This window comes from Dysidea avara, chromosome 14 (assembly GCF_963678975.1).
Source record: "Dysidea avara chromosome 14, odDysAvar1.4, whole genome shotgun sequence".
NCBI lineage: Eukaryota > Metazoa > Porifera > Demospongiae > Dictyoceratida > Dysideidae > Dysidea > Dysidea avara.
Genome location: NC_089285.1, coordinates 11,113,147 through 11,132,776, shown reverse-complemented (window position 1 = coordinate 11,132,776; position 19,630 = coordinate 11,113,147). Strand labels below are relative to the sequence as shown.

The 19,630-nt window shown below is 42.3% G+C and overlaps 2 protein-coding genes and 1 non-coding gene across 3 annotated transcripts in view; 1 reads left to right on the top strand and 2 right to left on the bottom strand.

Annotated features, from left to right (window-relative positions):
* The window catches only part of LOC136244226 (uncharacterized), a 144,367-nt gene that overhangs the window by 33,928 nt on the left and 90,809 nt on the right, over positions 1-19,630 (bottom strand). The window lies entirely within an intron of this gene.
* On the bottom strand, positions 264-5,716 carry LOC136244093 (uncharacterized). Its single transcript, XM_066035611.1, has 5 exons — positions 5,149-5,716; positions 4,001-5,082; positions 2,107-3,581; positions 697-2,043; positions 264-645 (listed from the first exon to the last, which is right to left on the bottom strand). Exons 1-5 carry the CDS (start codon positions 5,714-5,716, stop codon positions 264-266), a joined length of 4,854 nt encoding a protein of 1,617 aa, XP_065891683.1.
* Positions 17,479-17,633, top strand: LOC136245031 (5.8S ribosomal RNA). Its single transcript, XR_010695701.1, has one exon. It is a non-coding gene; the product is annotated as a 5.8S ribosomal RNA (ribosomal RNA).

Genomic DNA, 19,630 nt, shown 5'->3' with positions numbered 1-19,630 from the left:
GTCTCACACAATGTGTTACAGGAGTTTCGTCTCACTATTCGATCGACTCTGCGACTCGTTCCTCACACGCTGCCCAACAGTTACTCACGTGACACCATTTCTCATGTTTTCTCATTACACGTGATTCATACATTACATTACATAATACTACCATAATTAGCCTACAATACTACAACATTTTCCACACTCCCCAGGGTTTGGAAGTGGGAACAACAAACAGTTCTAAAATTATTACATACAATAAATCCACACAATATCATATACTAATTAGAGTGTTCAGTTCCAGCCCTTGCAGCAATCCTTGAACTGCGCCTCAATCCTTGACTTAGTCCATCGTGATTGTGGTCATCCAGACTCTGGTTACAATTGTTCTGCCCGTTATTGGGATCATTGACTTGTTCTTCCGCAGTGGTGTTCTCCTTGTACTGAGATGGCACCTCAATAGGAAAAAGATGCTTTACACTTCTCCGGAGTAACTGAGTGGTTCCCTTGGGGGTGGACACACGAACAACAGCTGCTCGAATTTTCCCATCCTTCCCAGTAAGCAATTCCTCAACTTTAGCTAATTTCCAGAATAACCTCTTAGTCCGATCGTCTTTCACCACCACGATATCACCCACAGAAATCTGTGAGCCACCCTGAGTCCTAATCTTACAGGCATGAGTCTCTCGTAGTTTTAACAGGTACTCACGTCACCACTGTCGGGAAAACTGAGTTAGCAGGTGTCGATGAGCCTTGGATCTACGGGTCAAAGTCTCACTAGTACTGATGACTTCAAAGTAACTGTCATTAGGATTGGTTGTGACTCTTCTACCATAAATCAAATGAGAGGGTGACAGGGTATAACTGATTCCGTCTAAATCGTCCTGCACATGGGTGAGTGGCCTTGAGTTGATCACAGATTCTATCTCAGTTACTAGAGTAGCAAGCTCATCAAACATGACGGTGGTCCGGCCCAAGGTTTTCCTGAGACATCTCTTTACCGTTTGAATTAAACGCTCCCAGAAACCCCTCCACCAAGGGGCCCTCTCAACAATAAACCTCCATCTTATCTGGTTTCTGGTAAAGTACTTCTGAACTTCATCTGATCGAATGATTTTTGACACTTCCTTGGATGACGCCTTGAAGGTTTTGGCATTGTCAGAGATGATCGTAGCCGGCAATCCTCGTCTACTAGCAAACCTACGCAGGGCCAGGAGAAAGGTCTCAACACTTAAATCCCTGATTAATTCTAAGTGTACCGCCCTGGTTGAGGCACAGGTTAACAAACAAACATACACTTTCTCCTCCATATCTGTTCCCTGTGAACTATACACAATGTGAAGTGGGCCGGCGAAGTCAACACCAGTATGGGAGAACGGTGGGTCCTCTGATACTCGTTCCAAAGGCAGGTCTGGTGCTGAAGAGCATTGGTACGGTGGTCCTTCAATTCTTCTACAGGTTACACAGGCTCGAATTATCTTCCTTGTCACTTGACGCCCCTTCAATATCCAAAACCGCTCTCGTAGGCAAATCAATGTATCATTCACACCACTATGCTTACAGTCATCATGGGCCTGCAGTACTAGCAGTGAAACAAAATGGTGGTTAGTTGGTAGAAGGATTGGCTGTTTGCCAGATACGGGAAGGTTTGATAGATTGAGTCGTCCACGGCATCTAAGCAGTGCCTTGGTGTCAACAAACAAATTGAACTGACTAATCAGTGGCGGGCGAGCACTTCCAAGTTTTCTCAGGTAGTGGATTTCTTGGGGAAACGCCAATTTTTGAATGCCTCGTATCCACAGTATTTCAGCGTGGGCGATTTCCTCTGCCTTCAACAAACTCCCCGTGCCATTTATTCTACTCCTTCTAAGTCTGTTGACAAAACGGACTACATAGGCGGTCACACGTAACAGCCTTTCTAGACAACTATACATAGTACTATCAATCAATTGATGCACCCCATCTTCTATAACAGTCCCCTGATTGGTCAAAACTTGCGTTAAATTGGTTGGTGACTTTGCCAGCTCAGCCTTGGCTTCCTCTGAAATGGCATCATTGAAGCTAGGTGGTTCAACATGGACTTGCGCTATGAATGGAGGCCCATTCCACCACAAGTTACTTTACAGCAGTTCAGTGGCAGACAAACCCCTAGAGGGAAGATCAGCAGGGTTTTGTATTCCAGGGCAATGACTCCAGCTATCCGGGTTTGTCAACTTCTTTATCTCACTAACACGGTGCTGTACGTATTGCTTCCAATTCTTGCGATTTCTTATCCAATGCAGCACGGTCATGGAGTCTGTCCAAAGAGATACACCTGACAGTGGAGGCAATAGAGGTGTTACAGTATGAACAAGCCTAGACAGAATCACCGCCCCTAACAACTCCAGGCGAGGTATACTTTGAGGTTTGGTTGGCGACACTCGAGTCTTGAAGCAAACGAGCTTGACATCAACAACTTCATTCTCATAAACTGAACTGAGATACAGGACCGTAGCATAAGCTCGTTCTGATGCGTCGCAGAATCCATGTAAGTATGTACTCTTAGGCATGGTACGCACAATCAGACACCGTGGAATTCTTATGCTAGAGAATAATGTCAGGCCATGTAAAATAGAATCCCACTTACCCTGGATCTCAAGTGGTAAAGGTTCATCCCAGTTCACCTTATCAGTGCACAGTTTTTGGAACAGCATCTTCAAGGTGATGACAAATGGACTTAAGAACCCTAATGGGTCAAACAAACTTGCTGTAAATTTCAGAAGGGACCTCTTAGTTCGTGGCAGTCTACTTGCTGACTCTGATAGCTCAGCAAAGTTGAATGTGAGTTCATCTCTACAGTTATCCCAGTCAACTCCTAAAAGCTTTAGCGAACTCTCATTTTCCATCTGGCTATTCATTGGAGTCTCAACTGAGCAATCAAGGCTATGAGATTGATGAGATTCTGCCTCTTCTATCATCTTCAAAACTCTTCGGGAATTAGATTTCCATTTCCTCAGGTTAAATCCTCCTCGTGCCATGATGGCCTTAGCGTTTTGATACAGTTCAAACACCTCTACAACGTCAGATCCACCTGCCACCAAGTCATCAACGTACAGAGATTGTCCCATAGTATCCACTGTCTTTGGATAAGTAGCTTGAAACTCCTGTATATGATGAGCCAGGACAGCCCCCAATATAGCTGGTGATGGCTTAAGACCAAAGACTAAGCGTGTAAAACGTAATTGTATGATATCACTGTGTTCGTTGAAGGGTTCCTTGAGCCAAAGGAAGCGGAGCATGTCTCGATCAAGGTACTTAATACTTATCATAAGGAAAGCCTTTTCAATATCACCGACCAAGGCAATGGGGTGACATCGAAATCGGATGAGGACATTGAACAACTTGGGAATTAAATTAGGCCCAACCTGCAAGCAGTCATTCAGTGACAAGACACCATCCTTGGATGTGGCTGAGCCATCATACACGATACGGATCTTGGTTGTGCTCTTGTCCTGTCTGATCACTGGGTGATGTGGCATGTAATGAGCACACCCCACCGTGGCCTTATCAGCCTTGTTTTCCTTGGAAACTGGTTCTAATATACCATTTCTCAGTTGATCCTTTTGTTATGCGATGATACTCCAACATTACTGTAGGCCGAGACTTGAGTCTTCTTTGCAAATACTTGAGCCTATTTTTGCATAGGTCAAAATGATCAGGGACTTCCAATCGATCTCGATTCCACGGAAGGCTCACTTCGTACCGGTTATTAGTAAACTTGACATCCTGGAGAAACAAGCCTCCAGCACATTCACTATCACTTGGTTCCTTGATGCCTATGGTTTCCCGTTTCCCAGAATGATTCGAGTGCAGTCCTGAGGTGATCCACTGGTTCTGGGGGGCTGAAGACAGTAACCCCTTGCCACAAAGCCAGATTTGAAGAAACATGATGCAAGGATGTGTCAGACGATACAGTCCCGGAGAGTAGCCAACCTAACTTACTACAGACGGCTGTGGGTCCACCCTGAGTGCGTATTACCTCTCCTCCTACGATATTCCAGTACCAATCCGAACCAATCAGTATATCAATTGCCTCTGGTCCACTGGAAGGGGGATCGGCTAAATCCAAATCTAATTCACAAAGGCCAGGAAAGTCATCCAATTTTACCAAACTGGGGAGTGTCGAGCAAATGGTAGGAAAACTAAGAGCTTGTATGGTTACTCCTTCTGTTCCGTTGAGTTTGCGCAAATGAACAGCAACAACATTACAAGTTTTGCGTCTAAAGTTATGGTCCCCAAATGTATTCAGATGCAATCGTTCCTTGCCTAGGGATTTCAGCCTCAATCGGTTAGCCAAATTGTCTGTGATATAGAACCGTTGACTGCCAGTATCGAACAGAATACGAGCTGCTACGGCTCTTCCAGTTCCCTCGTCGGAGGCAAGTGCTCGTGCAGTTTGTAACAAAACCAACTGATCACACTTAGAGTTGTTGCAGCTATTAGAGGTAGTCTCAGTAGCTGGCTTATCAACTGGGGGTTGTTCGTCAACAGGTCGTGCCTTCTCACATAGGGATTGATGATGTCGACCATTACAATGGCGACATTTCTTACGAACATCGTAGTCCTTGGCTCGATGGTGTGTTCTTAAACAAATAAAGCACCTACCTCCTTGAATAAGTGTTGACCTTCGGTCCTTCGCTGTCTTGACTACAGTACAGGAAGCCGAATAATGTTCCCCTTGACAGTAAACACATTTTGGTAACTGTCCGTTGGCAACAAGGGAACTGGCGGCAGGGTTAACAGGCTTGGAACCGGTGTTTCGAGGTGCTGTTACCTTACTCAGACTACTGGCTTCTCTGGCTTCTACCTTGATTCTTATCGTAGTCAATATATCCTCCATCTTCCATACTTCCCCAGGGTGGGCTCGAGCTATACGTAAACGCATATCCTCTGGCAGCTTAGGCATAAGGATAGGTATCAGAAGACTGCCGTACTCACTCAAGTTTATGCCTAGAGAGCTTAGTCCACGAGTATGGATAGTTATCTTATCATAAATCGACCTCAATGAAGTGTGACGGTCTTGAGAACAGTCAGGCAACTTAACAAGCTCGTCCATGTGAGCTGCAATAATGACTCAAGTATTGCCAAATCTTGCCTTCAGCAGTTCCACCGCATCATTATAATTACCTTCGGTCAGGGGTAAACCTTGTATTGCCTTACTAGCAGGCCCCTCCAGTAAAGACTGAAGATAATTGAACTTGTCAACTGATGATAAGGCATCGTTATCATGCACTGAAGATTTAAACGAGTCCCAAAAGGCTGGCCATTGCATTATATTACCCTTGAATTTGTGCAATTCTAACTTGGGTAATCGAGCTTTCGCAGCCGACAATGTAGGAGGAAGCACAAGTGAGCCTGTCATTGAAGCAGAGGTAGCAGCTACTGCAACTGTCGGGTTTAAGAATGGTTTAATTCGGCGATCATAGTCTAACACCTTAGCATTAATTTGCTCAGATTCCTCGATTTCATGGTCTATTTCAGAGAGGTCACAGAGCGCCAAAATATCGTTATCACTCGCTTGTAATACAGACAATTTTGATTGTAATTGTTGTTGAATAACATTTAATCTACCAACACTTTCACCTGGTTCTGGTAGTGCCAGAAGACTGTCTAGTTCTTTGGTGAGCTTGGTGATCATCCCTCGGTGGCCTCCGCGAATGGCTCTGAGCCGCTCCAGGTCCTTCTTCTGCGACATCGATTCAAAATACAACTCTACAGGGGGGGCAAACCAACAGCAAACAAACGCTCTCGTGAATTCTAATTAATGTACCTCTACAGGTGCCTGTCAACCCGGCACCAAGGAATTCGGGTTTAGGTCGATGAATCGTCTTGCTGTCGAGCCCCACGTTGGGCGCCACTTGCTACAGGAGTTTCGTCTCACTATTCGATCGACTCTGCGACTCGTTCCTCACACGCTGCCCAACAGTTACTCATGTGACACCATTTCTCATGTTTTCTCATTACACGTGATTCATACATTACATTACATAATACTACCATAATTAGCCTACAATACTACAACATTTTCCACACAATGCGACGAAGAAGAGAATTGTCAAAAATTTGTTCAAGGAAGTCTATAGGCCTAGCTTCAGGAGGTAAGGGTTTTTTTGGTCCTACAGGCTGAGTAAATGGATCCCCTGCCAAAGTAAAGGTTGATGGCAAAGGTGGATTAGCTGACCTGGTGGGTGGTCTAAAAAGACTGGAAAGATCTATAGAAATGCCCAGAGATGGTGTTCCCCCGTTAGGTCCATTATCATTACTTGCACTATTGTTACCATCGGCTGTCCCTGTCTCATCCTGGACATCAACATCAGTTGTCCCTGCCACGTCCTGGACATCAACATCAGCATGCTATTGTAAAACTGAATCAAAAACTGTTCACAAGCACAACTGGAACATACGTCCATGCTCTCAATGTCAACATCAGCATCCTATATGAGTAAACTTATTTACAAGTGCTTACAAAACAATTGGAACATACCAGTTGCTGCATTTCAATACTCAAAACACCAGCCTCTAGGGTTTCTTGGTAAACCTAACAAATTAAGTAGTAGCTATATACAGTGAACAAACATACTATTCACATGCATACATCGACATTAGCCATCTGTTCCACCTCTCTGTCATTGTCACCTTCAACGATTCCAGTCTCTAACTGTAAGGGCTTTTACAGTTTTGTCTACAAAATCACTTGGAGGTGGTCCCCAGTCTTGGAAATCAGCCTCATACATCTGTAAAATAATTGTAGGATTAACAAGGACTGCCATAACACTAATAAACCATAGTACAAATGTTTCTTACACTGGTTAGATAAGTACGACGCTGTCAAATAATTGTATTCACTTTGAACCACCTCAGGACCAGACGGCAAAGAACATGCACGAAGAAATAAGAGTTTCCAGTTCTGTTACAACTTGAAACACAATGAAATACCTCGTATCGCTTGATGAAATCAAGTGGACAATCTTCAGCACCATTGTTATCAACTAAATCATCATCAGAATCATCTCTATCGCCACGGTGACATTCATCATCCGAATCATTCCAGTCGCTGTCTTTTTCTAACATGCGTGCCAGCTCCAGTGACATTATCCTTGCCATACTTCAACCAAATTTAAGAGTTTTGGTAGCAGCTGGAAGCCTGTTCGATTGCCAAGACAATAGTACAAATTGCTTATTAATCGGATATTCGCCGTAGATGATACGCTTGTTTAAACGCGCACTCTCGAATTGTTACAGTCAAAGACTTCTTCTGATAATCTCGCCGGTTCCAGCGATGTTATCCCTGCCATACTTCATCCCAATTTAACAGTTTTGGTAGCAGTTTTAAGGTTAGTTCATTGCCAAGACAATGGTGCAAATTGCATATTAATCGGATATTCACCGTAGATGATACGCTTGTTTAAACGCGCACTGTTATTACGGCAATATATTAGCCATTCAATAATAAAGGACTTACGCGTTATTTAAAACTTAAGTAGGATTGGGTTATTAAATTACTGAATTTATGTACAGTGAAATATGAAGAAGTTTGCTGCATGGGATGGACAATATTTTGTTTAATCACAGAACACTGTCATTTATACAAACTAACCTGCAGAATTAATTCACAGTGCTTTAGTTCAATTGTAACAATAATGTAGTGAAGGTTAATAATGGCTGTCAAGACATCAAAATAGATCACAGTGTTCCTTTCCTAATATCTGGCATTCAATTCGCCATAGAAAAAGTAAGTGGTTTTCAACCTTAAAATGACGAGCTTAAATTTCCTGACTTCCTTCTGTTATAGCTCATCTTAATCACTATTCACTGCTATTTCCAAATCTGGTTCGGAATCTGAGGTATCTATCACGTGTCATGGGTTATTACGCCTTTTATTGCATGACCCCAAAACACTCAACACAAAATGTATGGGGGAATTTGCTACACCTGGTCAGTTTAGGCCATTTTGACAAGCCAAAATTTCCGTGAATTGGAGGCATCATTGTACTCGCAGAGAGTTGCTCTACATGTATCAAATTCAGAAAGTTACTAAACAGACTTGAGGTAGGTGGTACACGATAATTAATTTAATTTTTATTGATGTTTCAATTGAAATGTATTGGACATGCTGTTCCAGCTGGCATTTTGCCATGAACAAAAGTATAGCAAATGTCTGCAAACTTCTTGATATGCCTGTCTATTCAGGTCTCTGTGTAACAATGTCAACTGTTTAATGAATAAAATATCCAAATGTTTATTTTGTGTAAAAAGTGATAAATTTAAGTGTATTGCATTTAATGCTCACCTATCTGTTTTTACAGGCAATCTAGTCATAGTGATTCACCCACTAATGGTGTGATACTTAACTCTGGACCAGGTAGGACCTTTATTAGTATTGTGTATTTCATACAATTGGTCTCTTTTGTTGTCAGATTACCAAGCAAATTGTGTTTTGTGGTGACCACAAACCCCAGCCCTAGTGATAAGTGGCTAGTTGTCTGATTAGCAACTTTGACTTCAGGTGTGTGCACAAGCTCACAGCAATTGCTTTATAAGTTGTACTTTTATGCACTAGTGTAACTTAATGTTATTTAAGATCAGGTATTGGTTGTAAAATGGGTTAAACAATATTGTCGTCTTACCTTAAATAGTGGGAATTGGTACAATTGCAATCCTGAATTTCCTGTTGTATAGCTAAGAAATATATTTATCATGTTGTACATTCTGTTTGATGGCATTTTTGACAGGTCTCATGTTTACGTACTTAGGCACCAAAACACATTTACGTTACCTCTGGCACACAGTGGCGGATCTAGAAATTTCAGAGGGGGTTTCAGATTCCACTCAACTTCAGCCTAGCTGAAAGTCAAAGACCAAAAAAAAAGGTCACAACCTGCTGTAGAACGTCGTAATTGTGATTTCAAAGGCTAAAGTACGAAGTTTTTATTTTACACCCATACGACGACTCGTCAATAAATTTTGGGCATGCTATTTCCAGAGAGGGTTTCATTGCAATCTCCCTGTATCTGCCACTGGTACACCAGATTCACTTACTGTCTTAAATATAATTTTTTAAATGTTTAATTCAGTGCCTGCTTGTTCTTTTACAGGGCTCACTTAATGTTGTGTCGTCATGCAGATAACCAAGAAATAATCACTTGGTGTTAAACTGATGTTTATTAAATTTTTGTTATGTGTTGTAATAACATTGTTATATGTTTACTCTACCGCAAGAAATTTTCATGAATTTTGCAGCCATCTTATCCACAATTAGAATTGCCTCATTTGTTTTGTCACGGCAGTTCACACTTCCACAAAGCACCGTGAGTTTAAGGTGGAGTGTAGTGGCTTTCATTATGTACGTAAACTAATGTAGGGCAACAAAGTTTTGTCTGGAATGCGGTTCGTGGTTTGTGACTACATAGTTTTCAGTGGTCATTCCACACAACTTACAAAATATTTCTTGCATCATAAGTGGTGCATGGCGCTAAATGGAGTATTAACTAATGATTTAGTGTCTGTATAATCTTGATGCTTTCACACCTTGTTTATAAGACATCTGCCGATTATAAAAGCTTGCATGGGGCGTGGCACTAAATGGACTCTAAAAGATTTCTGCTCAAAATTCCTTCCCTAGGGAATTTACGGGTCAGCACGCTTTCACAACTTGTTTGTCAGACATTAGGGCTTGTGTCTACAACATGTCTTTTAAAAGTTATTGTAGAGATTACAGGTTTGAATGGAGAAAATATGCGTAGGGCCAACCAGAATTAGATAATGTCAGGCCTAGATGGCAGGTACAAACACGGGTAAGATGACTGGTATAACGTGACGATACATGTAACACAAGGTAGAGAAATAAAGTGAAATATGTCTAAATACGGCTAAATTTTTTTATTTCAGCAAGGTCGCAAGAAAACGATGACAACCAAAGATTTTTTTATTACGTAACGCAACACAAATCCATTGAGAGATGTTGCATAATCCAGGGCTAATATTGCAAAACCGACCCTGCACGTAAATAACTCACAGTAGTGGCCGTGTCTTTTAATTGGGCGTGCGCTTCGTAGTTTCTTGGCCGCACGCCTCACTACCGTGAGTCTTGATATATATATATATATACGTATATAGCAGAAGAGTAACCTATACCATGCACTGTTGTTCAACATACCAGATGCATATAGTCTCAGTTGCACCTTTCAAGATAAAGATACTCTAATAGAGCAGTCAAGTGTATAACAATGACTATAATCAATAATCACCTCCTTCCTGCATCAGTTTTGCTGCACTATATGGAATATAAGCAAATAATGATGGACATATATATGTAGCTAATTTCTTGGTTTACATCATACAATGTTATTGTTCATACTATATTGCTTATGTAATATCAAGACACACAGTAGTGTGTCGTGCGGCCCAAGATGCCGGCGCGCAACACCCGTGAGTATATTGACAGGAAGAAAGAAAACGCAATTTTTGCACCTCCGTAGCTCTGTGCTGCCTTGATGAAACAAGACGATTTTTGCTGTGGATACTCCCTCCACCTTCAGCACTCCACATTCCAAATCTGAGCGAAATCGCTTTAAGTGTTCCCGAGATATGCGACTTCAAAAATTGGCTTAGTTTCTTCGTTTTTTTTTCTTATTTTTCTTCATCTTTTCACACACTTACAAAAACTGCTATAAAACGTGAATGCAATATCCGATTGCCTTGAAATTTGGCACAGTGAAGGGGGGTATAAAGGCGCATCTCTGTACCAACTTTGGCTAGAATACGATAAACAGGAAAAGAGTTATGAGCGATTATTCAAGAAAAATAACACCAATATGTTGTCACACCTACAGAGTAAACCGCATATGGGAAGAAGCTGAAAATCGGTGGGTGAATAAGTTAATTATTGAACCTCAAACCTTTTGTGGTTTGAAAGAAATCGAGCTAAAAACCAGGAAGATACAACGAAAAAACCAACAGTGTGTAACAATTATGCAATCGAGATTTGCTAATAAAAAATTACTACTTGCCACGCCTACCAAATAAACCGTTTGGGGTAATGCTTTGAAAATCGCTGTATAGATGGAGTAATCATCTTAGAAAGGCTCTTCAATGGTGTAGAAGAATCAGACTTAAAGCCATGGAGTTATAACACGAAATCCAACTTGGTGCAGCGAGATCGAGATACTCTAATAGAGCAGTAATCCTAATAGAGCAGTCACCCTGAAGAGAATTCAAGAGATCAGTTAGAAACAAGAAACCTGTATAGAGATCAGCTACACACAAGTCACCCCGTAGAAAAATCAGCTAGAAGAAGTCACCTTGTAGAGAGTTCAGTTACAAAGAAACCATCATGTAGAGAGTTCAGCTACAAACTGGTGACCTTGTAGAGATATCAGCTAAAAGAAGTTACTTTATAGAGAGTTCAGCTACAGAGAAACCAACATGTAGAGAGTTCAGCTACAAACAAATCTCCCTGTAGAGAGATCAGCTAGAAGAAGTTTCCTTGTAGAGAGTTCAGCTACAAACAAATTGCCCTCTAGAAAAATCAGCTAGAAGAAGTCACCTTGTAGAGAGTTCAGTTACAAAGAAACCAACATGTAGAGAGTTCAGCTACAAACAAATCACCCATGCAGTAGAAAGATCAGCTAGAAGAAGTTACCTTGTAGAGAGTTAAGCTACAAAGAAACCATCATATAGAGAGTTCAGCTGCAAACAAATCACCTGTAGAGAGTTCAGCTACAAACAAATCTCCCTGTAGAGAGATCAGCTTTCCTTGTAGAGAGTTCAGCTACAAACAAATCACCCTGTAGAAAGATCAGCTAGAAGGAGTCACACTTGTAGAGAGTTCAGTTACAAAGAAACCATCATGTAGAGAGTTCAGCTACAAACTAGTGACCTTGTAGAGACATCAGCTAAAAGAAATTACCTTGTAGAGAGTTCAGCTACAAAGAAACCATCATGTAGAGAGTTCAGCTGCAAACAAATCTCCCTGTAGAGAGATCAGCTAGAAGAAGTTTCCTTGTAGAGAGTTCAGCTACAAACAAATCACCCTGTAGAAAGATCAGCTAGAAGAAGTTACCTTGTGGAGAGTTCAGTTACAAAGAAACCATCATGTAGAGAGTTCAGCTGCAAACAAATCACCTGTAGAGAGTTCAGCTACAAACAAATCTCCCTGTAGAAAGATCAGCTAGAAGAAGTCATCTTGTAGAGAGTTCAGCTACAAAGAAACCACCATGTAGAGAGTTCAGCTGCAAAGAAATCACCTGTAGAGAGTTTGGCTACAAACAAATCTCCCTGTAGAGAGATCAGCTAGAAGACGTTTCCTCTTAGAGAGTTCAGCTACAAACAAATCACCCTCTAGAAAGATCAGCTAGAAGAAGTCACCTTGTAGGGAGTTCAGTTACATAGAAACCACCATGTAGAGAGTTCAGCTACAAACTAGTGACCTTGTAGAGACATCAGTTACCTTGTAGAGAGTTCAGCTACAACGAAATCATCATGTAGAGAGTTCAGCTGCAAACAAATCACCTGTAGAGAATTCAGCTACAAACAAATCACCCTGTAGAAAGATCAGCTAGAAGAAGTCCCCTCGTAGAGAGTTCAGCTACAAAGAAACCACCATGTAGAGAGTTCAGCTGCAAAGAAATCACCTGTAGAGAGTTCAGCTACAAACAAATCTCCCTGTAGAGAGATCAGCTAGAAGAAATTATCTTGTAGAGAGTTCAGCTACAATGAAACCACCATGTAGAGAGTTCAGCTGCACCCTGTAGAAAATTCAGCCACAAACAAATCGCCCTGTAGAAAGATCAGTTAGAAGAAGTTACCTTGTAGAGAGTTCAGCTACTAAGAAACCATTCTGTAAAGAGCTCAGCTGCAAACAAATCACCTGCACAGAATTCAGCTACAAACAAATCACCCTGTATAGAGATCAGCTAGAAGAAGTTACCTCGTAGATAGTTCAGCTACAAACAAATCACCCTGTAGAGAGATCAGCTAGAAGAAGTTACCTTGTAGATCGTTCAGCTACAAACAATTCACCCTGTAGAGAGAGCAGCTAGAAGAAGTCACCTTGTAGAGTGTTCAGTTACAAAGAAATCACCATGGAGAGTTCTATAATAAATAAATGTATTATTTAAATATAATTTGTACATTTACTGATAAAATCAGAAATATTTAAAGTACATTTGCTTCATCTTTTCTTCTTCCTGTGGTAAAGAAAAAAAGACCGGTTAAAAAAGTCCCAAAGCCGGCCATAGGGGTACACAAATACAAAAAGAAATGAAACCCAATCCAAAACAGCCAAGCTGTAAAAAACAGTGCGGCCCTCAAAAAGGCTATGGTGAAAAAAGATGTGAAATCCAAGGTGGCGGCCAAGAAATGGCTGTGATGGTAGGTTAATGGTAAAAATTTTAATAATGACAATTCAGGTGAATTTTGTGCAATGACCAAGCGGCACAAAAATTCACCTGAATTGTTGTTATTAAAATTTTTACTATTAACCTACCATCACAGCCATTTCTTGGCCGCCACCTTGGATTTCACATCTTTTTTCACCATTGCCTTTTTGAGGGCCGCACTGTTTTTTACAGCTTGGCTGTTTTGGATTAGATTACCTTATGTACAGTGTACATGATGTTTTAAACAAATAACCTAATTTATTTCAATGTTATTAGGGAACTAAACTCAAACCACTCTGGGATAGGTTGCAACAAACATCAACTATTTGGTGGATGAATATCACAGTCTGATGGTTTTCTTTATAGTTCAAGTATTCCTTGAATAATATTTCTGCAGTTTGCTGTATCATGTCTGATTCCTGAAATGGCAGACCTTTACAAACTATCTTCAGATTTTTTATGAATGCCAGCTTATAATTATTATCTACAACAAGAAACTTTTCTATTATACTATATCACTCAGAGTAACTTGGTGCACTTTCCAGAAATTTCACAGTTAAATCATCCCTCTTCTGCATGCGTTTGTAGTGCCTGGTACAGAAAATCTTGTTTTTGACCTTCACACGAAAATATTCACTTGCTTGAGTATTTTCAATAGAAGAAATATTTTGAGTAAGCAAAAGACTGTTGATGGTTTCTAACTCATTTGCATTGATAGAAAGCAATTGTCCTCTTCCCAGCATTGTAATGTCTTCAGTACAACTCTGGCTATACAATAAGCATAATATTATGATAATAATTAAATTATGAAAATCAGTGAGCACCTCAACGGTAGCTGCTTGGATTCAATAAAAATTTGCCTCTCTATGCACAGTCGTTGATGTATCAAGTACGAAGTAACGATCTATTGAAATAAAATGCAGTTGGATACATGTAAAAGCATGTGTGCAGTAAATTCTTTTTATGGCTCACTGGCAAAAACAAGGTCAATGCTGCATCTTATTCTATAGAATCGAAATTCCACTTTAAGTGATGAAAAATACAATAAAATGAAGAAATCTTTACTTAATATTTACTGTATACCTGCTTTTCAATGCCGTGTGAAGCATGTGAGGTCTTTAGAAAATTGAAAATTTGTCCCTCAAAAGAGAAAGCAGAGTGTGTGGCATAGCTAAGGTGGGTACTGGTAGGGCACATGCCCAACCAATCAGTTCCAGTGTCCTAACAGCTTGGGTAATTGTGCAATATTCAAAAAGGCTCCTATCAGCTATGCCGCTAACTAACAATAATGCAAACGATTGAAACAAAACATACAGCTGTGTCCTCACACCATCAGAGATGAGACTCACTGTCACTGGATCAGAGATAGTTTCACTTGAGCAGGAGCAAGCGGTTCTATTAAGCCGCACATACGTGACGTAATTTTTCATGCGGCTGCCGCATCCACGTGGTCGTGGATGAATGGGACTATGGCTAAGAGACAGTTGACTCTGTTTGATACAGCTCAACGGATTCGTGTTGTTCGTTGTGAGACTAGTGATAGTGTAGGTGAAAAGTGGCACTATCATTCAGCAGATCATAGTAGTGAAAGTGAAATAGATACCGAAGAAAACGTCCATGAAAACTGCCATGAAACAGCATCAAGCTCAGGCCGCTTCCACGAAAACGTGTCTCCAGTACAAATTCCAGATTCTCCAGTTTCACTGGACCAATAGGATTTAATAGAAAAATTTTCAGGTAGTGAAGAAGACCAACCATCTGTGACTGAGTGTTACTCTCCAGTGTATGCAGCAGTACAACACAGCAAGACACCACTGAAGATTCAGAAATTAATGCACAAAGTGACAATCAACTTGTTGGCTGTAGTCCTGATTGCTATGGGACTCACTGTTTCACCAGTTCAGCCCAAAGGCATTGTTTTTCCTTCTGTCAGAATTAGTGGTAAATTATGATCTTTTCTTCCAAAATGGTAAGTATAAATGGTTAGAGTATTCTGTGAGAAAGGATGCGATGGTTTGTTATGCATGTCGAACATTTACTCATGCAGAAGGAAAAGCAGAAAAAGTCTTTACAGAACGTGGATACAGAAACTGGAAACATGCCCAAGATGCTCTCAAACGTCATGACAATTGCATTGTGCACAAAAATTCTGTCTTATCTTGGGAATGTTACAAGAATGGTAGATTCGTGGGGGTGACGTGCTCAAGGCTGGCAAGGCGTGGGGGTATTGGAGGATGACAAGATGAAGCTAGTAGTTGACGTCAGTATGCCAACTGATTGTGAACTCACCTCAAGGAGGCCAGACATTGTGGTGTTTTTGAAGGAGCGCAACCAGATTACCATCGTAGAGGTTGCAGTTGCCTGGGAGCCGCTGCTAGAAGAACGGGAAAGGGAGAAATCCAACAAGTACCGGGAACTGGCAGCGGACTTGGCCACCCAACATCCCGGATGGAAGGTGGACATCATCCCAGTAGTGGTAGGAAGTCTGGGAACCTTGAGGAACTTCAGGGAACACATCGTTCGTCTCAAGCTCTTTACTAAGAGAGAGATCCTCAGATTAACCCGCGACGTCCAGTTCGAAGTTCTCTGCTTTGGGGTGAGACTCATCAGACGACACTTCAGTAGTGGGACATGAAGAGTGAAGCATGTAATGAGCGCGTCTCTGCTTGCCGGGATCTTTTGTGTGACCGGCCGCAGGTGCGAGGAGTCAAGCCCGGCTAAGCCAGAGGGGAGCTGGACACAGCTAAGTATGACGGTCAATGAGCCCGACTACCCAAAAGCTAAGCTGGGACTTACAGTCAATGGGGCCGAAGCCGGCTGTAGAACGGTATGGAAGTGGGGGGTTAATTAGGTTCGCTCAAAAGCCTCAAAGGATGAAGACTGGTGTCTTTTGTCCAGAGGCCAAGAGCAACAGCAAGACGACCCTGTGTGCCCGTGGTGTGAAACGCAGTGCCTGCACTGCCCAGCGGTAGCAGCAATCAAATCAGTGGGGAAAGGACCTGGATCGGGGCATCCCTCTGTGGAGGGTTCACGGCCACTAACCCTGGTGCAGCGTGATACCTAACAAAGAAGAGAAGAATGGGAAACAACAAGGGAGCCAGAGAACTGGTAGTCTCCAAGAGCGAGGAGAGCTCAGTCAGACAATCCGACGGTCTGTAATATGGCTGAAGCTCAGATGGAACCGGTGCCGAACCAATATGAACATTTGACTATTGAAGAGTAGGCATCGCGGCTCACAGGTGGAAGAGATCTCCACAGCCGAGAGTGGCAATACCCGTGATGCTGAGTGATGAAGGCACTAGAACAGTAGGAGACTGAACTTGCAGCTGGCTCAGGACAATGGACCAAAATAGAAGATGCTGAACGGCACCCGTGGGCCTGGCCTCTATACTCGGACCCATAAGGATGGACCGAGGGAGGCCGGGAACACGCCCGTGTTACCGGCATCTAGAGATAACCATCAGAAAGCTGTACCAGGGGGCCGTTCCACTGTGAACCGGCCAGGAACCAAGCAGCGGTACCACAATGAGGGTGACCGGAATGGGAGACCTGGGAGGGTTACAGGTCTAAAGTGGAACCCCGCAGACCCATAAGAGAAGGCAGGGTACCGAGAAAGACTGACAGATAAGGAAATCGGAAGCTACTGCTGGGTGGGGGGCCAGCAGAACTTGGATCACCGCGAGGCACGCGCCGTAAGGGTACCGATGGGTAGGGTAACTCCCCAAAGAAGGCTAGGCTAGGCTAGGCAAGGAAAACCATTTTTGTTTAAAAAAATCCAAAGTAAAAGTCGTAACAAGGTTTCCGTAGGTGAACCTGCGGAAGGATCATTAACAAATCCGCTGCCGTCGCACAGCGATGGTATTCACCGTGCACCTGGCCGTCGAGAGGAGGAGAGCTCCACTCGGTCCATGGAGGTGTGCTGCCGGCGCCATGTCGGGTGCAGCACTCAAATCAGGGGACATTTCTCTTGCGACCATCCCCTGGGCCTCGGACCGAGTTTTCCTCCTTTTGACTTTTTCATTTTGGTAATTTGAACAGTATCAGTGTCATTGTATTTTGTGTTGGTCGAAATTTTGACAACTTCTGACGGTGGATCTCTTGGCTCGTGCATCGATGAAGAACGCAGCAAGCTGCGATACGTAGTGTGAATTGCAGAATTCAGTGAATCATCCAGTCTTTGAACGCAAATGGCGCTCCCGGGGTCTCCTCGGGAGCAGGTCTGTCCGAGCGTCTGCCAACCGTAAGTCCTCGCCGGGTGCGAGGAGATTGGGGAACTGTGGTGTCGCGTGATTTGTGCACGCCACACTCCCTGAAGAATCCACGACCGGTGTGGTTGCCCGCCGTACAAGTTGGTCGGTGACAACGGTGCACAGTGTTGTCCTGCCGTGCTCGTGCGCGTGGATTGCTGCCGGCCGTGATCAGGTCATACCTTGCCAATCTGGACCTCAGATCAGGCCAGGCTACCCGCTGAATTTAAGCATATCAATAAGCGGAGGAAAAGAAACTAACAAGGATTCCCTTAGTAACGGCGAGCGAAGTGGGAACAGCTCAAATTTGAAATCTCCGGTGCCTGCACCGGCAAATTGTAGTCTGTAGGGCCAGTTTCGCCCGACGCGGTGTCACCAAAGTCGTCCTGGAAAGGCGGGCCAGAGAGGGTGAGAGTCCCGTGTGCGGGGGGCACTGCGGAAGGAAGATCTGTAAAGATTGTACCACTTGCACATTCCCAGAGATTCACCCAGCTCAACTTTTTCCATGATATCCTCGTCCATTTTTATAACAAACATACAGTAGCCGCAACATTTGTCAGACATATAGATAGTGGTTACGCTTGTATTGGCATGGGTAATTAATTACTCACCTGGCATGAGCTGTTAGCCTGCAACAGCAGTGTTACATAATTGTTGTAACACAGGCACTCGTGGTCTGCCTCTGTATGGCCACCCTCAACCTGTATGGCCACCCTCAGCCTGTATGGCCACCCTCAGCCTGTATGGCCACCCTCAGCCTGTATGGCCACCCTCAGCCTGTATGGCCACCCTCAGCCCATAGGCATGTGGACCTTGGGCTTTGGTTGGAAATATCAGGCAGACCATGTTATGTCCATGCTACAACTATAAAGTAATGCAGTTTTATTACCATACTACAAATCATTGCTACAGACAAGTTGTGATTAATTAAGACTCTTGTCAGTTATCCCTAGACGAAAATTGTGGCAAAACATGTTGGTCAAAAATACAATATTATTATTGTTGAAAAAGTGCCACATATGCACACATTACATGTATACACACACACATACATGTATACTACGCACACATGTATACCACATGCACACACAAAATAATCCTAATGCTTATATTATACTTTTAACCATAATATACTTCCATCAAGTTGTAAAACTTTGAGAATAAACGATCAGCCAGCTTCAACTTAGTTCTCTCAATTAATTCACTTAAAAGTATTCTTAGTGCTTTGATCAAAAGGAATGCATGTAAAAAGTACTTCTTTGGCAGAATACTGTGCAAAGCAACAGGGATGTAGTAGTGTAAAAAGGATTTCCACTCACTAGCTAAGGAGTAATACAATTAGTACATAGGTTGCAATATATTTCAACAGACCTTTCCAATAGCTATGCTCTGTTATGCTCCTTGGTGATCTCATAATTGTACTGGGCATTGTTATATTACACATGTGGGCATCAACTTCTGCAACTTTTCTTCCAATGTACCTATATATGTATGTACGGAGTTCATACAAAATTACAATAAACATAAATGCAGTCAACTTACTGTATAGTTGCATGCATAACTATTGTTATAAGCATATTTTAGATACTCGGAGATACTCAGACCATACCATTCTTCCTTGCTGTTTCTTGTATTAAACCACAATGTAGCTAATTTCTTTGTCACACCAAGTAGAATTGCATGCATATAATCTACAGGAACACATCGAATTATGTCAAATGAAGGTAGCAGATGCAAAGGTGAATATCCTTTGACTCTGCAGACTATTTACACACAATCATTAATTTTAGCATATTGTATAGTCTTTACATACTGAGCTATTCTCCGGGGCTGTTCTAGCTTTTTGTGCATCATGGTTTCGCATTTGAAAATCATAATGAAATTGATAAGCGCGAGCTGTACCTCTTCCAACTGACACCTATATGCATAAGGAGGTGCAACAATCAGTATAACAGTGTATGGTCTTAACTAGAGGTGTACCGA

Coding starts and splice junctions, on each gene's coding strand:
- LOC136244093 (XM_066035611.1), bottom strand. CDS start 5,716: ATGTCGCAGAAGAAGGACCTGGAGCGGCTCAGAGCCATTCGCGGAGGC. Junction 2,044..2,106: donor TTGTCTGCCACTGAACTGCT/GTAAAGTAACTT, acceptor TGAACCACCTAG/CTTCAATGATGCCATTTCAG. Junction 646..696: donor ACTCAGTTTTCCCGACAGTG/GTGACGTGAGTA, acceptor CTGTAAGATTAG/GACTCAGGGTGGCTCACAGA.